This window comes from Pithys albifrons, chromosome Z (genome assembly GCF_047495875.1).
Source record: "Pithys albifrons albifrons isolate INPA30051 chromosome Z, PitAlb_v1, whole genome shotgun sequence".
NCBI lineage: Eukaryota > Metazoa > Chordata > Aves > Passeriformes > Thamnophilidae > Pithys > Pithys albifrons.
This window is the reverse complement of record NC_092497.1, coordinates 12,385,503-12,409,214: the sequence shown is the minus strand read 5'-3', so window position 1 is coordinate 12,409,214 and position 23,712 is coordinate 12,385,503. Positions and strand designations below refer to the sequence as shown.

At 37.6% G+C, this 23,712-nt stretch overlaps 1 protein-coding gene across 1 annotated transcript in view; it reads right to left on the bottom strand.

Moving 5' to 3' along the window:
• Positions 1 to 23,712, bottom strand: part of SPEF2 (sperm flagellar 2) — a 70,759-nt gene that overhangs the window by 44,762 nt on the left and 2,285 nt on the right. Inside the window, exons 3-11 of the mRNA XM_071580724.1 lie at positions 21,660 to 21,912; positions 15,793 to 15,930; positions 15,288 to 15,367; positions 14,324 to 14,540; positions 8,481 to 8,669; positions 7,119 to 7,306; positions 5,725 to 5,893; positions 1,195 to 1,414; positions 614 to 744 (exon numbers count right to left, since the gene is read on the bottom strand). Of these exons, the coding sequence (XP_071436825.1) occupies positions 614 to 744; positions 1,195 to 1,414; positions 5,725 to 5,893; positions 7,119 to 7,306; positions 8,481 to 8,669; positions 14,324 to 14,540; positions 15,288 to 15,367; positions 15,793 to 15,930; positions 21,660 to 21,912 (1,585 nt within the window). The remainder of the gene's footprint in view (positions 1 to 613; positions 745 to 1,194; positions 1,415 to 5,724; positions 5,894 to 7,118; positions 7,307 to 8,480; positions 8,670 to 14,323; positions 14,541 to 15,287; positions 15,368 to 15,792; positions 15,931 to 21,659; positions 21,913 to 23,712) is intronic.

The window sequence follows — 23,712 nt, the reverse complement described above, 5'->3', positions numbered from 1 at the left end:
GTTCTATAGGGATTCTTTTATATCTTAGCATTTGAAATATTTTTCAATGACAATAAAGTCAAAGAAATTACTGCAGAATTATGCATTTTTAACATGAAGGAAAGAAACTTTGTCACTGGAGGAATTATCTGCTTGGCAGCAGCAAGATCAAGAATACAGTTTTGCTAATTCAGAAATTACATAGAAAATACCATACCTTATGTAAATATGAGATTAAACCAGAAAATATAGAACTTTAACAATATGTATAACTCTAACCAACATAAGAGGAATAGATTTTCAAACTAAATCCTTCTATATTTCAAAAATAAAATGCTTGCAGTGGGGTTAAATATTTAGAACGATGAAAAGGTGCCACCATTTAATTAATTTAACCATTTTAATTATTGCCTCTGTGTAAAGTAGAAACTAAAACTGGGTTGCAAACCTTGGGGAGGCAATTTGTTATAGTACAGAAAAAAACAAAACCATCAATTCAAGTTGAGTCTTGAAGTGTTACACATCAAAACTTAGAATTAAGTTTGAGTAAACAATTGAAACATGCTTTCTTCCTTATATATTTCATTCTTATTTACCTGTTGGAGCCAAACTCAAAACTAAGAAAAATGCTTACCTCATTTTGCTCCCCAGAACTTCCTGTTTCATGTGGAATCATACCATGTTCACTTTTCATTTCATTTTTTAGAAAAGACTGGATGGCCTCCTGAACCAAAGCGTCAACAGATAGTACCTGAATATTGCAAACTAATACACAACAAAATTAGATAACTTTACAGTTTGAGTTGAGCTCGCATACAGAGAAACTATTACAGGCAGTTACATTAATTATCTAAGTTATTTCCATACTTTCTTCTCTGTAACCATTGCACAGTGTGTATCTTCAATCACTAGCTATCTTGCTATTCTCTTCTAAAACATGTATCTCCAAACAAGCTTACTAAAAGCATTTTCAAATTCTCAATGCAGAAGTAGTATTATATTAACAGTTATTTCAGAGTTGGGTGCTTGTAATCTAATTTTGGAAGATAATGAAGGAATGACATGAAATCAACCCATGCAAAATACAAATGCATATGAGATTCAAGAATCAGTAATACAAAGATTTACTCAAACAATCTTCATTTTAAGAGTGAGGTATTAATACAGATAAAAATTTCAAAGAATTTCAGGGAAAAAAAAGCAACCAACCTCTACCTTTTTCAATAAACTTTGCACAAGTAGTTTTTCCACTAAAAATTTTTCCCAAAATACATCCCTGGATAGGAAATGAAGTACATGCACGTGGTGAAGATTTGGGTTGTGGAGGATAGAACATCTCCATCAGTCTACGAAGCACATGACCCAATATGTTATTATTAAGAGGAGGTTTGTTTTCACTGTTCTCTTCAGCTGGGCTCCATTCCCCTGTCATACTCTGTATAAATGACAAATTAGCAAATCATGTCTCAATATGCCTTGTCTTCCACCTTTCTAGATGTATATATTAATACACAAACACAATACATAAAATAACCACATTTGAATAATATTAAATAATAACTTATTTTTTAGAATAGACCCTTGTTCAAAGGTATAATTACATCATAATCATTAAACATCTATGATATTCACTAATAACTTGGTAAGAGACATATATTCATACAAACACTTGCATGAATTCAGTGATGTTTTACCTCTGGCTGGACACCAGGTGCCCATCAAAGCTGCTCTATCACTGCCCTCCTCAGCAGGATAGGGTAGACAAAATATAACAAAAGGTTCATGAGTCCAGATAAGGACAGGGGCAGATCACCAGTTACCATCACGGGCAAAGTGGACTCAGCTTGGTGAAATTAATTGAAATTATTATGTATCACAATCAGAGCAGGATAGTGAGACCTAAAACAAATCCTAAAAACATCTTCTGCTCACCCCTCCCTCCTTCCCAGGCTCAAGTTTATTCCCAGTTCTCTATGTCCTCCTGCCCAGCAGAGCTGGGGAACAGGAAATGTGGGTTATGGTCAGTTCATCACATGTTGCTTTCGCTGCTGCTTTCTCCTCAGGGAGAGGAGTTCTTCCTCTGCTCCAGTATGGAGTCCTTACCATGGGAGACAGTTCTCCATGAACAGCTCCAGTATGAGTTCTCATGGGCTACAGTTCATGAACGGCTCCAGTGTGGATCCCTTCCAAGGACAGCAGTCCTTCAGGAACAGACTCACCAGCATGAGTCCCTTCCATGGGGCACAGTGCTTCAGAACAGGCTGCTCCAGCACAGGTCACCCCATGGGGTCACAAGTCCTGTCAGCAAACCTGCTCCAGCATGGGCTCTTCTCTCCAAAGACTCTTCCAGTACAGGTTTCCCATGGGGTCCAGCCCTCTTTTGATCAACCACCTGCTCTGGTGTAGGGTCGTCCAGGGGCTGCATGTGGATCTCTGCACCACTGTGGACCTCCATGGGCTGCTGGGGAGTCTCAGCTCCAGACCTGGAGCACCTTTTCCCTGTCATTCTCCACTGACTTTGGTGTCTGCAGAGATGTTGCTCTCACATATTCTCACTTCTCTCTCTCCTCTGGCCTCAAGACTTCACTGAGAAAAAACTGTCTTTTCTTCTTAAGTATGTTATCACAGAGGTGTCATTACCATCACTGCTTGGCTCAGCCCTGGCCACTGGTGTGTCTAACATGGAGCCAACTGGTATTGGCCCAGCTGGGCATGGGACAAGCTTCCAGCAGATTCTCAGAGATCCCACACCTCTGCAGCCCCTCTGCTACCAGAACCTTGCTGTGCAAACCCAAAATAGACTCCTATGATCACTTTTTTAAATTCCATAAACATGAAAAATAATTTCACCAATACCACAGAATTGATCAGTAGCAGATTTCTGTATTAGAAATTCAGCATTCTAACATTCTGCCATTCTAAAACTTGGCAATTTTACTGTTCAGTATCACACATAAATATTTGAAAATTTTATAGACAAAGATTTCAAATATATATTTGCCTAACACACATTCAATGGATTAAAAAAACCCCAACCACACCAAATAACCCAATGGAGTTCAAACCATTTTAAGGGAAGAAAATACTGAGTAGAAACTTCAGTTCATCTACTCTGAGACCAATAGCAATTTATCAGCTGTATGATTTACCAGCATCCTCTTAACTGAGAATCATGTTAGAAGAAAGATAAGAATGGAAGGATGTAGTCAAAAGAACAGAACACTGAACTGTTCTTTTGCCACTTTAATATATACTCTACTAGTACTTAATCTTGTAGCACTATTGAAGTCCTGATGTATAGTTTATGCTGTGAGAAGATAAAAGACATCATTTTGAAATGCAGGACAATAATATTTATTTGGTTGCAGGATACTAACAGCTGTTTGGAAGATATGTAGATTAACTATTTCCACTAGATTCTAGCTTGTCACCTCATTTGGGGTGCACAATGAAGTGCTGACATACAAAGTCAAATGTTTCAGCAAGAGAAATTCCAAGTAGGGGGAAAAAAAATTAAGAAAATGATGCCAAAGGAGTTTTTGATTTTTCGATTGTCATATTTTGTAGATTTTAGGAACACAGTAGATGTAGCACTGTAGATTTTTAGTGGGTTAATATTTAGCAACTTAAGTATAAGGTCTTTCTATCTCTATCCCTGCTCCAGAACAGGCAGCTCAGATCTGCTAGCTGTTTAGTCTCTTTCTCAAGGTACAAGATTGGAGAATATCAGAGGGAAACATAAGCACGAAGCAGAGTGACCCAGAGCACTAGAAAGCATCCAGGAGACCTTCATGTGCTGAACAAGAGGAGGTGGATGAAGAAGGGGGTCTCATCACCCCCAGCCCCAAATCCACAGGGAGTGGGGACTGGGAGGGGACAGAGGTGGAACTGGATATGTGTAGAGTAGTGATTGGACAGATTATATTATAAAAGCCATGGAAATCCAGGCTTGCACATGCATACGTCTATGTATTCCTGGATGAGCTGGAGTGCTCATTAAAGTAACTACCCTTTATCATATCTCCTACTAAAACTTGGCTTGGAGTCTTTTTTTACAGACTTTTAAGGCAACAAAAAAATTGTTCACAATGAGAGTTGTTGAGCATTAGAACAGGTTGAACAGAGAGACTGGAATTTCTGTCCTTGGAATACTTGAAAGTTGACCAGACAAGGTGTTGAGCAACCTTATCTCAGAAAATGGCCCTGCTTTAAGAAAAGGCTTTTTCACACATCTTTAAACCTAAACAACTGTGATGTTTTATATAATTTTTATTTATATATATATGTGTGTTTATATGTATATATGTGTAAATATATAAAATATTTCATCACCATCAACAAAAGTGGAAAGATTTAAATTCTTCTGAAAGATAATGTTCTGAATTCATGTTCTGGGTAGAATATGCAATCTTTTCCTGAATCTGCTATTTGAATGATGTATTGCCACAGCATACATTCTACTAATAGAACTTGATGACTATTTGCTTTGAACTTATGTGCATTACATAGAAAAACACAATGTAATTATCACTCTAAATTAAATTTAAAATAAACTTAAAATCATCTATTTTTAATCAATAAAACAGAAAAAAAATCTGAGTTGCAGAATATTCCCTCTCCGACATATTCCAGAAAACATACTTTTTCATATGTAATTGAAAAGACATCCTTAAAAAACCCAAATCCTTGTTGTTTCTGAACCATTTTTCCTTAAACATGTAAGTAGAGCTCGATCAGTTGTTTTAAGTCCTATTAGACCTCTAAGAAAAATTAATTCCAGATTAAATGGGTTCCCCACTTTTCACTTTTATTGTCCTTTTAACCAGATGATTGCTAGACTGTACCTGTCCTGAAGTAGTTTACCTGTCAGAAACAAGTTTTCAGGCATCCAGATGACAGTTACATAACTCCTGATCAACACTTTCAGATGAAACTGGAAATTATTTGCTGTTTCGAGCAGTACCTAATGTTATGCTTGTTTTGGATGATTGAAATCATATGTTAAGTAAATAGCCACGACTGATAATATGGTAGTTTCCAAATACTGTCAGGCTAAATCTAACGTGCAATGTGCAATGCACTGATAGCACTGCATTTTCTTGTATTTTATCAAACACATTTGACACTCTTAGTCAGTATTCCTAATGGAAATGCACTATTCTTGAGAGATATCAAACTGCATGTCCTGGGCTTTTTTCACAAGGTTTAGGAAAATCAGAATAAACATTGTCAGAATGCCCTGCCAATACACTTTCACCTAGAAGTAAAGCTCGAAGGTATTAGCAGTTCATTTAGGCTTTTAGAAGACATAAGTATGAATTGGTGCCAACAATTTTACATGTCATATGAGATCAGCTTTTGAAGAATTTTGAAAAAATTGTACAATAGATTTTAACGAGGAAATGTTCATCCTTCATCTTCAAATTTTGAAATTATGCTAATGTATTATAAAGCTGAAGAAAACTTTTAAAGTACCATGAAAAGCAGTTATGTGTATTCCAACAAAAATTTAAGAAAAATTATAGCCATTTCTAGTAGTTTTCACAAACATTACTATCTCAAAATGAATGAATCACTCAATCAATAAAATTGCTCAAATTTGCTCAAATTAAGACTTCTGGTATTGTAACATACACAGTATTTAATTTTACTGCTTTTACTGATTACTTTCTTTTACTTCAAATTCCAACTGTCTGAAAATGCAAGATGTATTATCTTCCATTATGTATTATCAGTTTGGTGTACCTTGTATTCACCATAATCTTTTTCATCTAACAGACTCATTTTATTCATCTCTACAAGTTGTTCTGGGTCAGGTTCATTTGGCAAAGGTTGAATTGAGGCTTGTTCATATATTGGTTTTCCATTTAAAAAAAAATCCTTCCAATCAAGCACCAGTTTTAATGGAACTCGGCTGCAGGAAAAAGAAAAACAAAAACAAACATTTCCAAACCAAAAATTAAAGGGTTAGATGTTTGACAACAGTGAACCCAAATTCACAAGAAGCCTAATCATGAAACAAGTATATGCTAAATTGGTTATAGCTTATAATGCTTTCTGTAATTATTACAGCTTTTTGTAATGTTTGTTTACTTATATGACAGCTGTAGGCACTTGTAAGCTTCAGTATTTTCACAAATGTGTTACCACACAACACTTGGCTGGCAGAGCTGTGTAATAACAGTTTTGCTGTAACTACTTTTCCCTGCTCCAGAATATTCTGTTTTGTTGGGTAAAGCCTCCTGTTGCCAAAAATCTAGAGAATGTAAGTTAAAATTAATTTAGAATTGTATGAATAATTAAACTCCTTTTTTTTAGTTACTAATTTCACTAAATTACTGACTGTATTTTCATGTACTTACTGGGCCTAAATTTATATCATTTTCATAAAATAAAATCGTATGTATTTCATAGGGTTACACCTTTATTATTTTAACATGCAGTTACACTAAAAAGCAATTAAGATTTTGGTATACTTTCTAATACTCTAAGTCTTACTTCATAGTCAAATCACTGAATACTAATGAAAGAACTACAGCATAAAAAGCCCCACTCTCTGGTTTTTTAAACTCCTCTACAGCACAGGCATCTGGAGATTAATGCCCTTTTAGGACCTTCTCAGAAACCCTGTGCAATTAGGGCATGTTGTAGAGGGAATCACAGCATGTAGGACTCAGAAATACTGGGCTTAGTTGCTACTCTTTGGACAACCCAAGCAGGTTTATATATCTTAGGAAATTCATCCTGTTTATATTACATGGAGGAAGTATTCAGCTAGTGGATGAATCTAGAAACCATTCAGTTTTAAACTTTTAACTAAGGAATTTGTTCATAAGAAAGGAAATCAGTAGTTGCATAAACTGTAGCATTAGCGGATTTTGGTCTAGTAAGGATTCGAACTAGTTGAGTTTTCAAGAAATTATGCTAAGGCTGTAGCACTAGGTCACCCTGCATTACACACCAGCAAATCCTCGCACAAAACTACTGTTACCATTTTCCCACACAAACTTAATTGGAAGCTGTCATGTCAAACATCTGAGAAACTACATAACCTGTTACAGTGCTTAAAGCAGTCTGAATGCTGCAGCCTAACAGCCATCTGGCAGCTGTTACTTTTGTCTAACAGCTATCATACTCACTTTTTTGTCATTTCACGATATTCTCCTACTTTTGTTGACAAATCAATGATTTGGCCCATCACTTCCCAACATATCGAATAATGTTTGTTATAGCGTGCCTGAGCTCTTTCAGCAGCAATTTTCTCATGTTGTTGTCTTTCCTTGAATATTTGTTCTTCATTATCAATATTTTCTTGTTTTGCGAAAACCTAGAATTGTTTTAGAGAGAAAATTTGAGACTGCAATGAAAATAGAAGTGCAGAGGTGCACAACCCTGGAAATGAAAAGAAACTTGTTCATTTAAATCAAGAAACAAAACAGTTCAATTCTCACCAGAGTTTGATAGCCAGCAGGCAGAATAATACATAACAAATATAGAAATTTTTATTCATTCCATAAATTCCAGGTTTTCTGCTTTCTAACTGCTAAAATATAACAAAGTAAAGGGGAAATGCATTACTTCTTTCAGGGCAAACAGATTAACAACATATTAAGTACTTGGGGGCAGTGAAATTGCAGTTTTCAGTGGAATTACTCATTCAGAAAATGTGACAAGTAATTTATCTTACTAGATTCTGATCTTAAAATAATTTTAAATTATTGATGTTTTTCAGTCTTTGAAAAAGATTTCTGGTCATAGTAGAAAATTATTCCCGTGATGGTGTGCTGCTTTTGGCTGAAAGCACACTTAAAGAGATCAGATAGCTGCTGATTACACAGGACTCCAGTTGTGTTGCAGGACTTGTAATTACTAACTGTTTTTGACAGGATCACATTATGGCCAACTATGAGCATTGCACTTGGCAGTTCTCTACAGAATTATGAGTCTTTTTAATCAACTGAAAACTTAAAGGTAAAATGAAATGAGCACTTGTGAGTGAAACTATTCCAGCATTTGTCAAAAATGGACATTAACAGATTACATCTAAAGGAAATTAAAAACATGATTCTTGAAACAAGATCTTAGGTTATTGTCTTTTGTCCTGTTGCCTTCGCAAGACTGGGCCTTTTAAACTCAGCACACAGAAAGGTTTTCCTACAAAGTTAAAATTAGTATGGAAGAAAAGATCAAAAATAGACTTTAAGTAGGACAGCTTTACCCCTTATTATCCCCCTGCCATGGCAGGGCTGTTCTTCCTCCCTACATAATTCCCGTAAAGTTTTAACACACTACAAAATGCTCTCAGTTCCACAGTTACAGTTACAGGCTTATTGTTTATCACCCATATTAGCTGTAACTTTGAACTTAGATAAAAGAATATGTTTATCATTAAATCATCCTGTCCCTAGAAAGTCCTAAATTCTAACAGTTAACACTACAAATTCCAGTTAATAGTATTCCAATAGTCCTGAAGCAGTTCAGAGAGTAAAACACTCATTTACCGCTTCTCTGTCAAGAGCTTCCTGGAACTCCTTCTGTCGTCTTTCTTCATATTGCTTTTCCCTAAAAATTCTGCTTTGCCTTAACACCTCTTTTTCATGTCGAACATGCATGAGTTGAGTAGCAATCCTCCGCTCGTACTGAGATTGTTTCATTAGTCTGTAAATAAGCTGTTCCTCCTTGTAAGCTTTCTATAAGATAAAAAATATTAATAGTAAATATGGTTTATAAATTATTTCCCAGACAACTCATCAGTGTCTCATATGTGAAATATGAATGGAGTCATATAACAGCATTTACCTGCTTGTATGATCCATAAATGCAGAACAACATACATATCTATTTATTAGTACTGTTTTTGTGTGAAGCAATACTATTGACATCAGTAATTACAGCAATACTATTTATGCAAGAATTGTAGAACTATGGAAGAGAATTCTAAACATGCCTTAGTTGAGATACTCAATAAAAATACATTTGGCCAGATTAACTCAATTTTAACGTGGTTATTTCCTGTGTGCAAAGAAACTGTAGCATATTTGAAATAATGTCTTCTGTATATAAAGACATTCCCTTTCCTCAAAAAACTAACTTATCCCTGCTATTCACCAGTCCCCAATCCCAATCATATTCTACTGAATAGTTGATCACTCAGTTTTCCTCAGTTTGAACATTTTCCTTCTTTGGGGGGATTTGGGTAATTATCTTCTCCATTTTCTTCTATTCAGGAGACTGGGAATTAGGAGGAAGCATTCAGAACAGAGCAAAACACAAGACTTCTGGGTAATAGTTCCAGTGTTCTCACTGGGACATGGATATAATACCCTATTTGGTGCTACAGGAAAATCATTCTGAACCATTGCTTTAGGCATGGTCTGCATACACAACACTTTCAAGGCTGTGGATTGTTATTTTTTGAAGTTCTCTTAAAATATACTATCTTATCACTACTTCTCTAGCCAGTTCCTGGTATGTAAACTAATGCTTACCCTGATCTAAAATTATGTCTCACTATCACTTTTTCTGAGTACAAAGCAAAAGCAACAGCTTGCCTCTCAAGTCCCATTGCCAAATACTACTCCTACAATGAAATTCTAGAGGAAATGCCTGATTTGCTGAATATTTGTTTCAGTTCAGCAAAACTGCTAGGAATATACTCAAATATAAGGACCCAAACTGGGAACCAATTTGATGATTTCCAATTCATTTTCCTAAGAACTGAGGCACAGGTAAAGCCAGTTAGTAGCACGAAAAAACCTAAACAAAATAAAGTATCATGTCTGTTTTCTTTTCATCTGGTTTATTTTTTTTCATCAGCTGTCTGTGACAGAGAGGGCAAAACACATAACATAAATATACCTACAAATGAAAATTCCAACTTGATTACATATTATCATATTACTTATGAAGGACTGTACAAAGGGGTCTAGACCTGTGCTACACAACACAACCAGCACAATTGTAATAAAATTCTAATGCAAAGTATGGCTATTTTAATTTCTATAATAAAACCAAGAACTTTCTAAATAGTTTAGTTATTTAATGCTGATGCTGGGGAGAAGCCAATTAAAAAAAAAAAACCAAAACACAACGTCCTTCCATATTTTTTCATTCTTTTCCCTTCACAATTGCTGAGAATAAAGTACATTCCAATTAAACACTGGTGACTTGAAAATACTAAGCTGATATTAAAATATATCAACATTTTTCTTATTTTAGCCAAAATGTGGGCTTTGCACTTCCCTTTCTTAGCACTTAATCTCATAAAACTGCATGATAGATCTAATGGCAGATGCAGTCATCTCAGACTTTAATCCCAGAGCACTTCACCTGCATGCTATGTTGTCCCTCTGCAAAGCTAATTTTGAACGTGTTCTGTTCTGTTTCCTATTTGTAGTGTACTGCTTGTGAGTTAATCTTCTATGGAGGGAATTATCACCATGCATGCAATGGAAATGGAAAAAAAAATGCAGTCATAACAATTTCATATTCATTCTATTTGTCATTTGATACAGTTCAGGTGACAAATTTTTCCAACAGAGCTGCCTACTGAAGAGTTAATCTGTTCATTTTGTCTTACATTCCTGAACTCAAGGCAATAAAAGGAGTTACAGCACTCTTTGGCATCTCAGTTCTATCCACTGCTTCTTTGTACTTAGTATTTCACTAAGATTTCAAAGAAGAGGAGAGAATGCACAATTTGCTTCCTATTGTAAGTAAATATCCTTCATTATTTTCTTCAGTTGCTACTGTTTACTTTCAGCAAAAGGTTATTAAAGCAGTAGGTGCTTCACCAGAGGAACATGGATTTTAAAATCCTAACTCACAGGGAATTGAAGGAGCCATCCTAACAGAGTGGTCATTGGTCTCACTCAAACCATCAACTCTATGGTGCAAATAGTTGGTCCAGTGGGAAATTAAACCACCTTACTTAGGTGAATGTGCACCTCCTAAAGGAAACAGAAGATGGTCCTTTAGAACACTTTAGAGCAACCAAAATAGACCTTATCTTTGTTAACTGAAGGGTAGAGAACTTCAGTATTCTGTGATCAAATATTTTGGCATGCTCAGTAGGCCTTAATAGAGCCAGTAGGAGATTTTTGAGGAATAAAAATAAATGAAAAGACAAATAACTCAAGCTACACAATAGATAAATACAGATTTTGAACAGTAAACTTATAGTTTCAGAAAGGGTGCTTATGGGTGGGAAAGTGAAGCATTGGTAGATATCTTTCATACAAGAAGGAATGGACAAATTTTGAAACTTCTGAACATAGCAGGAGACAAAAGAAAAGCTGTAATACAATTTTTAGACCTAAAATTTTACATCAGCATCTTCAAAGAGGACTGTGAAGTCCTTGAAGAAATCATAAATATTCTAACTGGGACATCTTCATAATAATTTGTAAAATTACTATTAAAAAAGCGCAATATATACTTTTTTTTCTAGTCTACCTACTTGAGACAACAGTGGCATCCAGTGGCCAAACCATGGCATGTTTATGGATCACATTGTCCATACATAATTACTGTATCATGTTTCCATTTTTCTATTTCCTTGTTTGATTTACATGTAAGTGAAACAATTCTGTGCTGTTGTGTGGTCATAAAATTTATGACCAAAAATTACAGCTCATCATACACAAATCTATGTGGTTGACAAGTAATAACATAGTAACAATTCATTTCTCCTCCCATTTTCATGTTCTCAATTTATTGCTGATAGTAACTTATTTCTGATAACTTTTTAATTCAGAGCATTTAAAAATAACAATTATAAAGCATAAATAATTTGTTGAAATGGTGGAGATAAAGGTTGAATATGGATGAAGCCATATTACTGTCAATCATTTTTAACACCTGCCTATGAAAATCTGACTGACATCACACTGTGCTCTACACAGAATGCGGTCATGAAATTGTAAAGTGTTTTCTCTACCAGGGTCCAACTTGTAGTGTGCCAAAAAACCCCAATTTGAACAAGATGCTATTAGTAAGGTTTATATATATGTGGATACTAAACAATCTACCACACTCGGAAGGGATAAAATTCATTTGACTCTAAATGGTCCCATGCCATGGTCAAGGTTTATGCTGTATAGGTAAAATGTGACCTTAATGCCTATAAGACAGCTACAACTTGAGACTGAAGATTGCTTCTGGTTCAACATGTAATGGAGGGAAAAAGTAATTTTCAACTATTTTGTATATTATTGCATTTTTTAAAGAAAATACCTCAGTTTGCTTCCCACTTCTCGTAAGTCAAGCAATATCTAATTTCTGAAATCTCACAAAGCTCCAACCAAACACCTCTTCCTCTGCTAATTTAGAACCAAGTTAACACTAAACAGATTCTCTGATATGGTGAGACTACTGTTACAGTCAAATGCTCACATGTCTTTCCTCCTAATGTCTGCAGCCTGTGACTTCAATTGCTCCTGTATCAAAACTGATTTTTCTTCATGGCAATTTAAGAACATGATTTTCACTTTTGCCTTGATTTGGAGCCTCACTGAGGCCTGTCTGATTGGCAGCACACTGCAACAGTTCCTCCATCCCAGAGTGACAAGGCTGGTACTAAAACTGCAGATGGACCAGCTGTGTTACTTCCTCAGAACATGGGCTGGCTTGGCTGGCTTACAGCTGGTGCATCCACCAGGTGATCTCTGGTGACTGATAGCCAGGACTTTTGGAACCACTAGTCCAGGCTGCCAGTGCTGCAAGAGCTGAGAGCAGTTAAAGAGCAAGTTTTGGGACTGCAGTGACTTCAGTCAAGTGAATCACAAAACTTCTCCATGGCCTATGCATATCAACAAGAGCATGGTGTAAAACCTCTTTTAATGAGAACTCAGAGACCAGATACAAAGATAGATGAAATCTTGGTCTAAACCACTACAGGTGTTTTTCATGAATACAGGACTGAGATAGACCCTGAGAAACATCCAATTCCTATGTGACTACCCCAACAATTTAAATTTTTTCTTAACATTTCCAAAAAAACTCACAGAGTCATAGAACATGGTGAGTTGGAAGGAACTCATAAGAATCACCAAGTCTAACCCCTAGCCCTCCAAAGGCCCTCCCTCAAGAATCACACCATGTGCCTGAGAGTATCATCCAAATGCTTCTTGAACTCTGCCAAGAAGAAGGCGTGGTGCTGGGACCCCTTCCCTGGGTAACCTGTTCCAGCATGTACCTCTGGGTGAAGAACCTTTTTCTAATATCCAACCTAAACCTCCCCTGACACAACTGCAGGCCATTCCCTCAGGTCGTGTCACTGTCCAATACAGAGAAGAGACCAGTGCCTGCTCCTCTGCTTACTCTCATGAGCAAGCTGTAGACTGATGAGGTCTTCCCTCAGTCTCCTCTTCAATCTTCAGATATTACATGCCAACCCTTAGAGATAGAGATATAGATATGTATGTATGTAGGTTATGCATATATATGTATGTATGTATGTATAAAATTCCATCTTTTCAGAGATGCTACACATCTGAAATGCTACTATTATGCAGCAGCAGTGGAGACAGTCCTGGTTATAGTGGGTTCAAACATGTGATCTAAGCTAAGGACTCACAGTGAAACACTAAAATAAATAACGAGAAATCACAAAACCCCAGTAAGTTACAAGACCTGTTTCTACACAACCATCCTAAAAGAGATCTGTGAAATCAGTAATCTAAGGGCTGCTTTTTGAATGAGGAGTATCTGAAGAGAAATATTAAAAGCCTCGTGCTTTACAGGACAGGACTCAAAAGAAATAACCTGTACCACCCATTTTTAGATGCAACACAGACATGTTCCAGAGATATATCTTCTATTCTGTAACATATCAAAATCAAAGAAAGCTCTGACCTGTAAATTAAGTTTTGACTCTTCACATAACCCAAGAGAATAATTTCAGAACTCACCCAGTCCAGGTCAAAACCTTTACATGACACCTCTGTAAACAGAGGTTTACAACCAAGGAATGCTTGTTTTTTAATAAATATGTTCTTTAGAATCTGTATACATTTTAATACCACAGTATGTTCAACTTTGGGGAGGGGGTGGCAAGGAAAAGAAGGCAGGTCTTCAACTGATTTTTAACAAGCTTTGCTCTGCTCCTTCCCTTCATTGTTTGTAAGTATGGTGTATGACATAAAGGTGGTGAGAAAGAAGAGCTAACTGTCAATATTTTTCAAGGAAATACAATGGTTGCCATAAAAGCATTTTTCAGATGTAGGTGTCTATTCCTCGCTTTATTCCCTCCAAATTTTATTCAACCCTCAAAAGTGCTCCTATTTCATATCTGTAAGGAAATTTTTAGATCAATAATTGTGTCCTTCAGCATACAATTCCTCACCTCTTCAGATTCATGTGCTATTAACTGGTCCATTAGCATTTTTCGTCGTCTCTTTGCTCGTTGTTCTCTAGCAAATGTGTCTTCCTCTGAACGCTTCTGAATTTTCCTTATATATTCACCATCTGAATAAACACTTAACAGCTCAGGTTTTGTTTGTGTTGTAATTTCTAGAGTTGTTTCTTGCAGCTTCAGTGTTTGCAATGATTCTTTCATGTCACTGATTGAAAAGATTAAGAAGAGAAAGATCACTGACTTTACAGGAATTATGGTTCTTAAAAGTGTTTTCATAGAGATCCCTGTATAGTTACGTGCAAGTCTAACAAATGTACAACATCACTCTGTGGGCACTGTGGCTACTTCTTGGTGCTCTTCTTATTTGGGTCACTCCTCAATATAACCACACTGAGTAGTTCTGCAGTTATTAATCACAGGCTTACATACAGAAATATCTGCAGGCACATGCATGACTGTCACCTCTTCTGAGTAGAGTATCACTAAAGGGGACAGAATGATTATTACTTACAATTACTCACAAATAAATCAACATACAGGTAAGTTTCAGGAAGAAATTTACTTTTCACTATTTTCTTCACAATGTGTTACACAGTGTATGTACATCCACAACCATTCCCCTCTCTCTGCAAGGCTCATTGACCTTATAGAGCCCATGATTAAAATTAACACAGAAGAAGAGATGCACTTTGAGTCCCTTCTTGCTGCATTTTTGGTACAAAGTAGTGAAGGAAGCTTGAGCCGTGCCTATTACAACTAGAGGTAACATAAAGACACTGCAACCATGTTGGAATTGAAGTATTTGCAATATTAATGGGATAACTACTCAAAGGACAATCACAGTTTAAACTAACTGAGACACTATGGTTTCCTTAAGTAGCTGTCTACATAGATAGCAGATGCCTGAGGCAGGATCCTGTCTATTCTTAACAATCTAATATTCAAATATTACCTGTCAGTCACCTGGGTGTGTCCTTCAGAGCCACTTCCTGCCATAGACTTCTCAAACTTTTCTATCTCCTTGTATACGTTCTGGAGAAGTAATACAAAATTTAATGTTTCCTTTCTCTTCACAAAGCATTATAAAGAAGGTTTAACAGAATAAGTAGAAGGGTATTACTTTTATGTCATTAATGTACAACAGATAAGTTTACACTGAAAATACTTTAAGCATCAGCTAGACCAAGAATAAAGGCAACACTATTTTCATCTTTAACCTTTCACTTCTTCCCCTCTTTCCTTTTCCTAGATACACTTACTTCCACCAGCCACAGTATCCTAAAATCATAATCATATTCAGCTCATTTTCACTGGCTGAGTCTACTTTATAGTTTTAACAGTTATATATCAGCAGCTCTTGGATGGTGAAAGCACATATTTGTAAGCGTAAATGTTCCCTGAAATCATGGCTTTTGAGTCAATATAATTAACCTTAAAAGAATATAGATGATAATTACCTCTGCTTCTCTCTTCTTTAACAATTTTTTGGCTTCAAGAGCATTTATGGTGGGTCTTGGTGGAGGTTTTGGAACCTGTGAAGTGGCTGTTTGAATCCTGGCCACTACTTCATTTTGTCTCCTTCTTCCAATGTGATCCTGAGTATTCAACATCTTACATTCAGATACACAGGTGGAAACAAAATACAACATATGGCCCTAACACACTACCTAAATATCTCTAAAGTAAAAGAAGGAAAACAATCCTTCAGGAAGAAAGAAAAGCTTGTCAGGCTCCATATTTGAGCAAAGGAGCAGTGCCTTACAGGCATTTAGAGGCATTCATTTGGTTCAAGTTGTAGCATGGTATGTGTTTCAGGTCTGAATATAGCACAGAAACTGAGAATACCAGTTTCAGGCTGTAGAAACTGAGCATACCATTAGGTAACACATTAGGTAATACTTACAGTGAACAGTGAGCCTCAGATGATCAAGAAATAAAGAATATATAAATTACAGTTGTTTAAAGTGCACTACAGATATATGCAGGTAATGGTTGATAAAAGTAGAAAAATAGTTTTCATCCAAAAAATTCAAAGAGTTAAAAATAAATAATATAACAAATAAGATATTAATACATTTTCTTTTAAAGTTGTTTTTTTTAGTATTTGGGATATTGCTTGTATTTTCTTTTCTAGATACATGAATTGATTTCTTCGTTTTCATTCTTGTTCATGTAATGACAATAAAACATCTAAATAATCACAAGACTCTCATCCTTAATTAGCCATATAAAACACTTATCAAATTAGTCAACTGCATCTTCAATGTAGTTCAACACCTCTTGGATACCTTGGGATTTCCTCTGTATAAACTGTAAGCTGTACTTTGGATGAGTGCTCCCATGTCTGAACAAATTCATTCATCTTTTTTGATTTTATCAGAATAGCTACACAGAAGCATAAGATGTTCTGAGGCTATATCCACTAGGTCTCCTTTCCCTGCCTTTTCCTGCTTTTGAACAATGCTTCATCTTTTCTTCACAAAAGAGGAATGTCACAAATCTCTTTTACAAAGACACCTCAAACACATACAAGTTGTGAAATTTACATTTAGTCTTCAAATCTATAAATATTTTCCACGCATGATAAAATGCAAATACTCTCAATTTAACGTTAAGTGATTTTTAAATAGTAATAATTTTTAAATCTCATGACAGTATATTGACTCTATGTCTACATATTAAGGATTTCCATGCATACTCCTTTCCTTCATTCTCGTATAAACATGACTACGTAGCACAGAATTAAGAAGCCTTCACACTGGCTTTAACTAACTCCTTATGTACATAAGAAAATACTTCCTCAGAAGACTATAAAAGGTAAGCAGTCACCTTTTCAGTGCCTTGGGCTCTTGGCTCTTCTTGAAGCTTCTGAGCTCTCTGCTGCTCTGCAACATGTGTGTGAGCTATTCTATCTACTGCTGCCTCGGCTTTTGTTTCAAAATGCTCTGAAATCTGCTGTGGCTGCAAATCAGCCCAAGGTAAAGTTTTCAAACACTAAAATTAAACATCAAGCAACGAAGAGTCAGAAACAGTACTAAACATAATTAAATATGATGATTTTAAGATACTCATTTCAAACTGTGCTCTCCTGTGTTAATGCACATAGAAAAAAAACATCTAAACATGGTTGAATAGAAAACCAGGACTAGGTCCATTGAAAAGAACAGAGAGATTTGAACATTTGAATGATGCCAAACTTTGTTTAATTTAAAGAAAAGGACCCATCACTCTGTAGAGCTTCTTGAGGAGTGGAGGGGCAGAGGGAGGTATTGTTGTACTCTTCCTGGTATCCAGTGAGAGGACACATCAGAATAGAATTATAGAATCACAGGACCATAGAATGGTTTGGATTGTAAGGGACCTTAAAGATCATCTAGTTACAACGCTCCTGCCATGTGCAGGGACACCTTTCACTAGACCAGGATGCTCAAAGCTTCATCTAACCTGCCCTTGAACACTTCCAGGGATGGGGCATCCACAGCTTCTCTGGGCAACTTGATCCGGTTGCCCACATACCTTCATAGAAAAGAACTTTTTTCTAATATGTAATCTAAATATATTGTCTTTCAGTTTGAAGCCATTTTCCCTTGTTCTATCACTACAGCCCTTCTAAAAAGTCTCTCCACACCTTTCTTGTAGGCTTCCTTCAGGCACCTGAAGGCTGCAATTAGGTCACTTGGAAGCCTTCTCTTCTACAGGCTGAACAATGCCAGTTCTCTCAGACTTTACTCACAGGAAAGATGCTCCATCCCTCTGATCAACTTGGTGGCCTCCTCTGAACATGCTCCATTAGGTCATGTCCTGCTTGTGCTGGATGCAGTGTTCCAGGTGGGGTCTCACCAGAGGAGAGATGAGGGGCAGAATTCCCTCCCTTGATCTGCTGCCCACTCTACTTTGAATGCAGCGCAGGACACATTTGGTTTCTGTGGCTGTGAGTGCATGTGGCTGGGTCATGTCCAGCCTCTCGCCCACCAGCACCCCCAAGCCCTTCTCAGCAGGGCTGCTCTCAATCTGTTCATCCCCAGCCTATGTTGATACTGGGAGTTGTCCTGACTCAAGTGCAGCACCTTGCCCTTTGTCTGGTTAAACTGCATGAGACTTCCATGGACCCCCTGCTGAAGCTTGTCCAAGTCCCTCTGGATGGCATCCTGCCCTTCAGGTGTGTCAACACCACCACTTAGCTCAGTGTCATCTGCAAATTTGCTGAGGGAGCACTCCATCACTTTGTCACTGATGAAGATACTAAATAACACTGGTCATGATACAGACCCCAGAGGGGCACCATTTGCACTGATGTTCATCAGGACCCTGAGCCACTGACCACTGCACTCTGGACGTGACAGTCAGACTAAATCATTACCCACCAAACAGTCCACTCATCAAATCCAAGTCTCTCCAATTTAGAGAGAAGGGTGTTGTGACCGTGGCACAGGCTTTACAGAAGTCCAGATAAATGACATCAGTAGCCCTTCCCTTGTCCGCTGATGTAGTCACCCCATCATACACAGTCACTGGGTTGGTCAGGTAGGACATGCCTTTGTTGAAGCCGTGCTGGCTGTCCCAATTCACCTCCCTGTCCTCCATGTGCCTTAGCACAGCTCCCAGGAGGATCTGTCCTATGTTCATCCCTGGCACAGAAGTGAGGCTAATGGCTCAGTAGCTCCCAGGGGTTCCTTTTCTACCCTTTTTAAAACTGGTACAATGTTTCCCTTTTTTCAGTTGCCTGGGACTTCTGATGGCTATGACTTTGCAAACATCGTGGAGAGCAGCTTGGGAATTGCATCAGCCAATTTCCTCGGAACACTGGGATGGATCTCATGGGGTCCTATAGACTTACATACATGGTGGTACATTATGGACATGATTTACTCAGGTGGTCACGGACCTGATCTTTCCTTGCAGTGGGAGGGACTTTGCTTCCCCAGTCCCCATCTTGCTGTCCATCCACTCAAGAAGTGTGGGAAGAGAGGCTGCCAGTAAAGACTAAGGCAAAAGAGTTGTTAATACCTTAGCTGTCTCCTCACCTATTGTCACCAGTTTTCCAGTGCTATGTATCAGAGGGGGTCCACTTTCTTTGACCCTCCTTTTCTGGTTAAGGTACTTGTAGAAGCCCTTCCTCTTTTTCTTTGCATCCTTTGCCAAGTTCATTTCCAGCTTCAACATGGCCTTTCTCATCCCATTCCTACACAACCAAACTTCATCTCCATACTCTTCCCAGCTCACCTTTCCTGGCTTCAACTGCCTGTGCATTTGTTTCTTTTCCTTCAGTTTGACCAGCAAGTCTCTACTCAGCCACACCAGTCTCTTGCCTTCCTTGGCTGACTTCTTGTTTATAGGGATTTCTAGCTCTTGCATTCTATGGAAGACATCCCTAAAGATCTTCCAGCAATATTTCACTGCCCTGTCCCTATGGCATCTCCCAGGGGATCTTACTGACTATCTCCCTGAAGAGCTGGAAATCTACTTTCCTAAAGTTCAGGGACCTAACTTTATTCCTCACCTGACAAACATCCCTCAGGACTGCAAACTTCACCAATGTGTGATCACTAGACCCCAGGCTGCCTCCAATCTTGATGTCCCCAGTTATCTGGTTTGCATTGGTGACCAATAGATCCAGGAGCACATCCCCTCTGCTAGGACAGTCTATTTCCTGGGTCAGGAAGTTATCCCTCATGCACTGGAGGAGTCTCTGCGCTACCTGCCCAGCAGATACCAAGGTGGCTGAAGTCCCCCAGCAGGACAAGAGCCTGCAAATATGATGCCTCCTGTAGCTGGAGCAAGAAGGCTTCATCAAGAGGCTTTCCTTGGCCAGCTGGACTGTAGCAGACACCAACACAGGGTTCTCTTTCTTGCCTCAGGTTTTTGTCTTGCTCATGTCTAACTCTCAGGGTCAACTCTTCATAATCCATCTCTTGATGGAGAGGGGAACCCATCTGCTTCACTTTCCTCTCCTGTCTCTCCTGAACAGCCATCAATAGTAATATTCCAGCCATGGGATTCATCACATGCTGCACCAGGGGAGGTTCAGATTGGATGTCAGGAAGCACATCTTTACTGAGTGTAATCAAACACTGAGACAGGCTTCTAAGAAAGGTGATTGATGCCCTAAGTCTGACAGTGTTTCAGAGGCATTTGGACAATGACCTTAATAATAGCCTTTAACTATTGGTCAGCCCGAAGTGGTATGGTAGTTGAACTAGATGATCATTGTAGGTCCCTTCTAATTAAAATATTCTAATCTATTTAAATAGAAATATAGAAAAGTCAACTTAAACATCACAAAAAATTACTGAAATGGTAATAAACAATTTACAGGTTATGAAGCCTACAGCTTTAGAGATATTCAAGGTCTCACTGAACAAGGTCCTGAGCAACCTGCTCTAGTTGGCTTTGCTTGGAGCAGTGAGGACAGACTAAGTGACTTCCAGAGGCCCCTTCCAACCTCAACTATTCTATGATTCAAATGCTATTCTGATCCTGTCCAAAGACCAAACCTACTCTCAGTTAGTCAATTTCTTTAAGCTATCCCTCTACAAGTGAAGTGATATTTCAACCCTCTGGTATTATATTTGTATTTCTGGGTAAACTTTCTGCTTCTAAACTATTTTTCAGGAAGCATGCCAGAAAAAAGTGTGAAATTTCACTCTGCTGATTTTAATTCATGGTATATAGCTTCTTAAAAACTGCTCATCTGAAATAAAAATAAGGGTTTACACATGCTGAATATTACTGTTGAAAACAAGAAGAATGTCTTCAACAGAGCCTACTACATCAATATTGATTTCCTCTTAAGTACTCTCTTTTATTTTTGTTTTTTTTTCTCTTTGTATTACCCAGCATATGATTATTGCTGGCTGGAGTGTAGTATAAATATATGGAGAGGCATGCAACAGAATGAACCAAATCGTTGTGGCACAAAGCTCAACACAGTTGTAAACACGTTTCCTGGAGGGGAAATTAGTCTAAGTTGATACCAAGACCACAAAGCAGTCTGCAATCTGCACTGATCAAAGTAAAAATGCAGCTGCTGAATAACTGCTGGCCTTTGTTGTTGTGATATTTTAAGTCTGAAAAAAGTTTGAAGGCAGAGCAGGTAACAAAGAATGAACCAAAAGAAAGGAACACAGAAGATCAATATCCCGTTGAGTTACTGCATGATCCCATTGTGCAAGACACAGCAAAGAATGGCTTCTTTTCAATAGAAGTGTTGGGTTTTGAATAGGAGATCTAAAAAGTGAGGAAGGGAAGCACGCAACACGCTCAAAAAGTTCATGTAAATATGCTACCTTTTCTCTATTTATACAAAATAGCCATAAGTAGTTACCTCTGGATACAAAACACTTTCAACAGACTTAAGCTTTGTAGTTGCTGTGGGTTTCATTGCTTCCATGTATACTCCAGGGTGCTTTGCTTTCTTCTTTTTTTGTAAAGCAATATACAATTCATATAAAAGCTTTGTTGCAGCCCCATGTTGTCCTGTCATAATGTTTTGGGCCACATTTTCATTAAACTGCACACCAAGCAGGTGAAGTGTGGGTTCCAGGCGAGAAAAATTGCTAACTTTTGCATCTGCAACCCTATGTGATTAAAAACAACAACAAAACACAGAAAATAAACTTATTTTCAATTTCAACTTCTTGCAGTAAGCATGGCCATGACATTTGTCTCTTACCAAGACAGGAGAAGGAGGGAAAAAAAACCACAGAGAACTTCCTTAAATAATGCAATACACACTTCAGCTTAGGTTTTAATAGTGCAGTATTGTAAGTGCATTGATTACTATGCATGACCTTCACCAAAAAAAAAAGAGCACACTGGATTATTTAAATCCTGATCCATATATACACAAAGTCCATCTGACAGCAAAACTAACCCCCAATGCAGCTAATGGTATTTCATCCACAAAACACACACAGAGTTTGAAGTCTCTATATTAGCTGTATCGTCACTTGAGCTCTTCCCAATCAAAACATAGGAAATTATAAAAAAGTCTATGTTACCTATTAACCCTCACAAAATTTTGACATATTTCTTCTCCAATAAAAAAAGACACACAGGTTAGAATGAACAGTTTACATTCAAAATAAAATAGTGGATTGAAGATTACTGTTTCTTTGGACATGTAGATTCTCCTATGGAAGTACTCAATATCAATAGATACATATGGAAAAAAAACCAATAAATTATCAGTTTATCACAACTAACAGGTCAAACTTCATCCAACAAATCGGTAACTTCAGTCTGAGTCAGAACATCATGCTTTCTACACTGCTCTATCTCTTCAGTTCACAATAGTTCCTTCATTATCTACTAACTAGCTTTTGAGGTCAGATGGGCTTCAGCACAATTCCACAAAAACACCCAATTTTACCTTAAGACCTTCTGGTAACAGAGTATTCATCTTACTTCTAGATGAAACTGTCCAGGAGCATATTCTTCTCACTATAATAGTCCATGCCTTATTTCTTACACAAGTATAAACTGCAGCTTACAACTACTGAACATTTTTCTGCCATTGATTCAAGATTCAGATAAATTCTACTGTCACAAAACATCTCACAGGCACTGAGATGCTGTGGTGATACCACCTCTTAATGTTTTATTCTTGTGAGGTGAGGTGAGGGTGACTGCATTCCTTGAAGACAGGAATGACAGTTGCAATGTCCCAGTATTAGGGATCTCCCCAGTCACCAGGACCTTTCAGAGATAACTGAGTGGCTTAGCAATGAAATCACCCAGGTCCCTCAGCTCTGGTGGGTGTATGTCATCAAGTCCCATGGACTTGTATATTTTAAACTTAATTAAATGCTCCTTAAACTGTTCCTCCTCCACGGGTAAATCTTTTGTGCTGCACCTTCACCAGTTCCACCCCACCCCCCCCCCCAATCAGCTGGAGACAAGAGCTCAAAGCACTCTTTTATTGGGAAGAATCAAGAGAACTTGTTAGAAGCTGCAGTAGCTTCTATAAAATTCCTCAAAGAGCTACCAAGGGCTTTCCAATGATCCCAGAAATTCCTGAGAGACCTAGAAGTCCTAGAAGCAAAGCACAAAAACTGCTGTGCTAAACTGCTTTTTGTTGCCTGCCTTTCTTAGCCGTGCTCAAGCTGCTCTCTTGCAAGTAGGTGGGACTTGGATAGGAAAGGGTCTGAATACATAAGAAGTTTAAAGAACATAAAAACAGAGGTTCAGAAGAAACAGGAAGATTTTGTATAGCCTGGCACTCTTGATACATAAGCCAAGGAACCTCATGAATTGCATCATCAATGTACCAATGCTCACAGATCAGCACAAGATCTTTCAACTTCACGTTTTCAGTTCTTCTTCATTATAGATATCACATCAGATCACTTGTAAATTTATAAATTCTTGTGTGATTT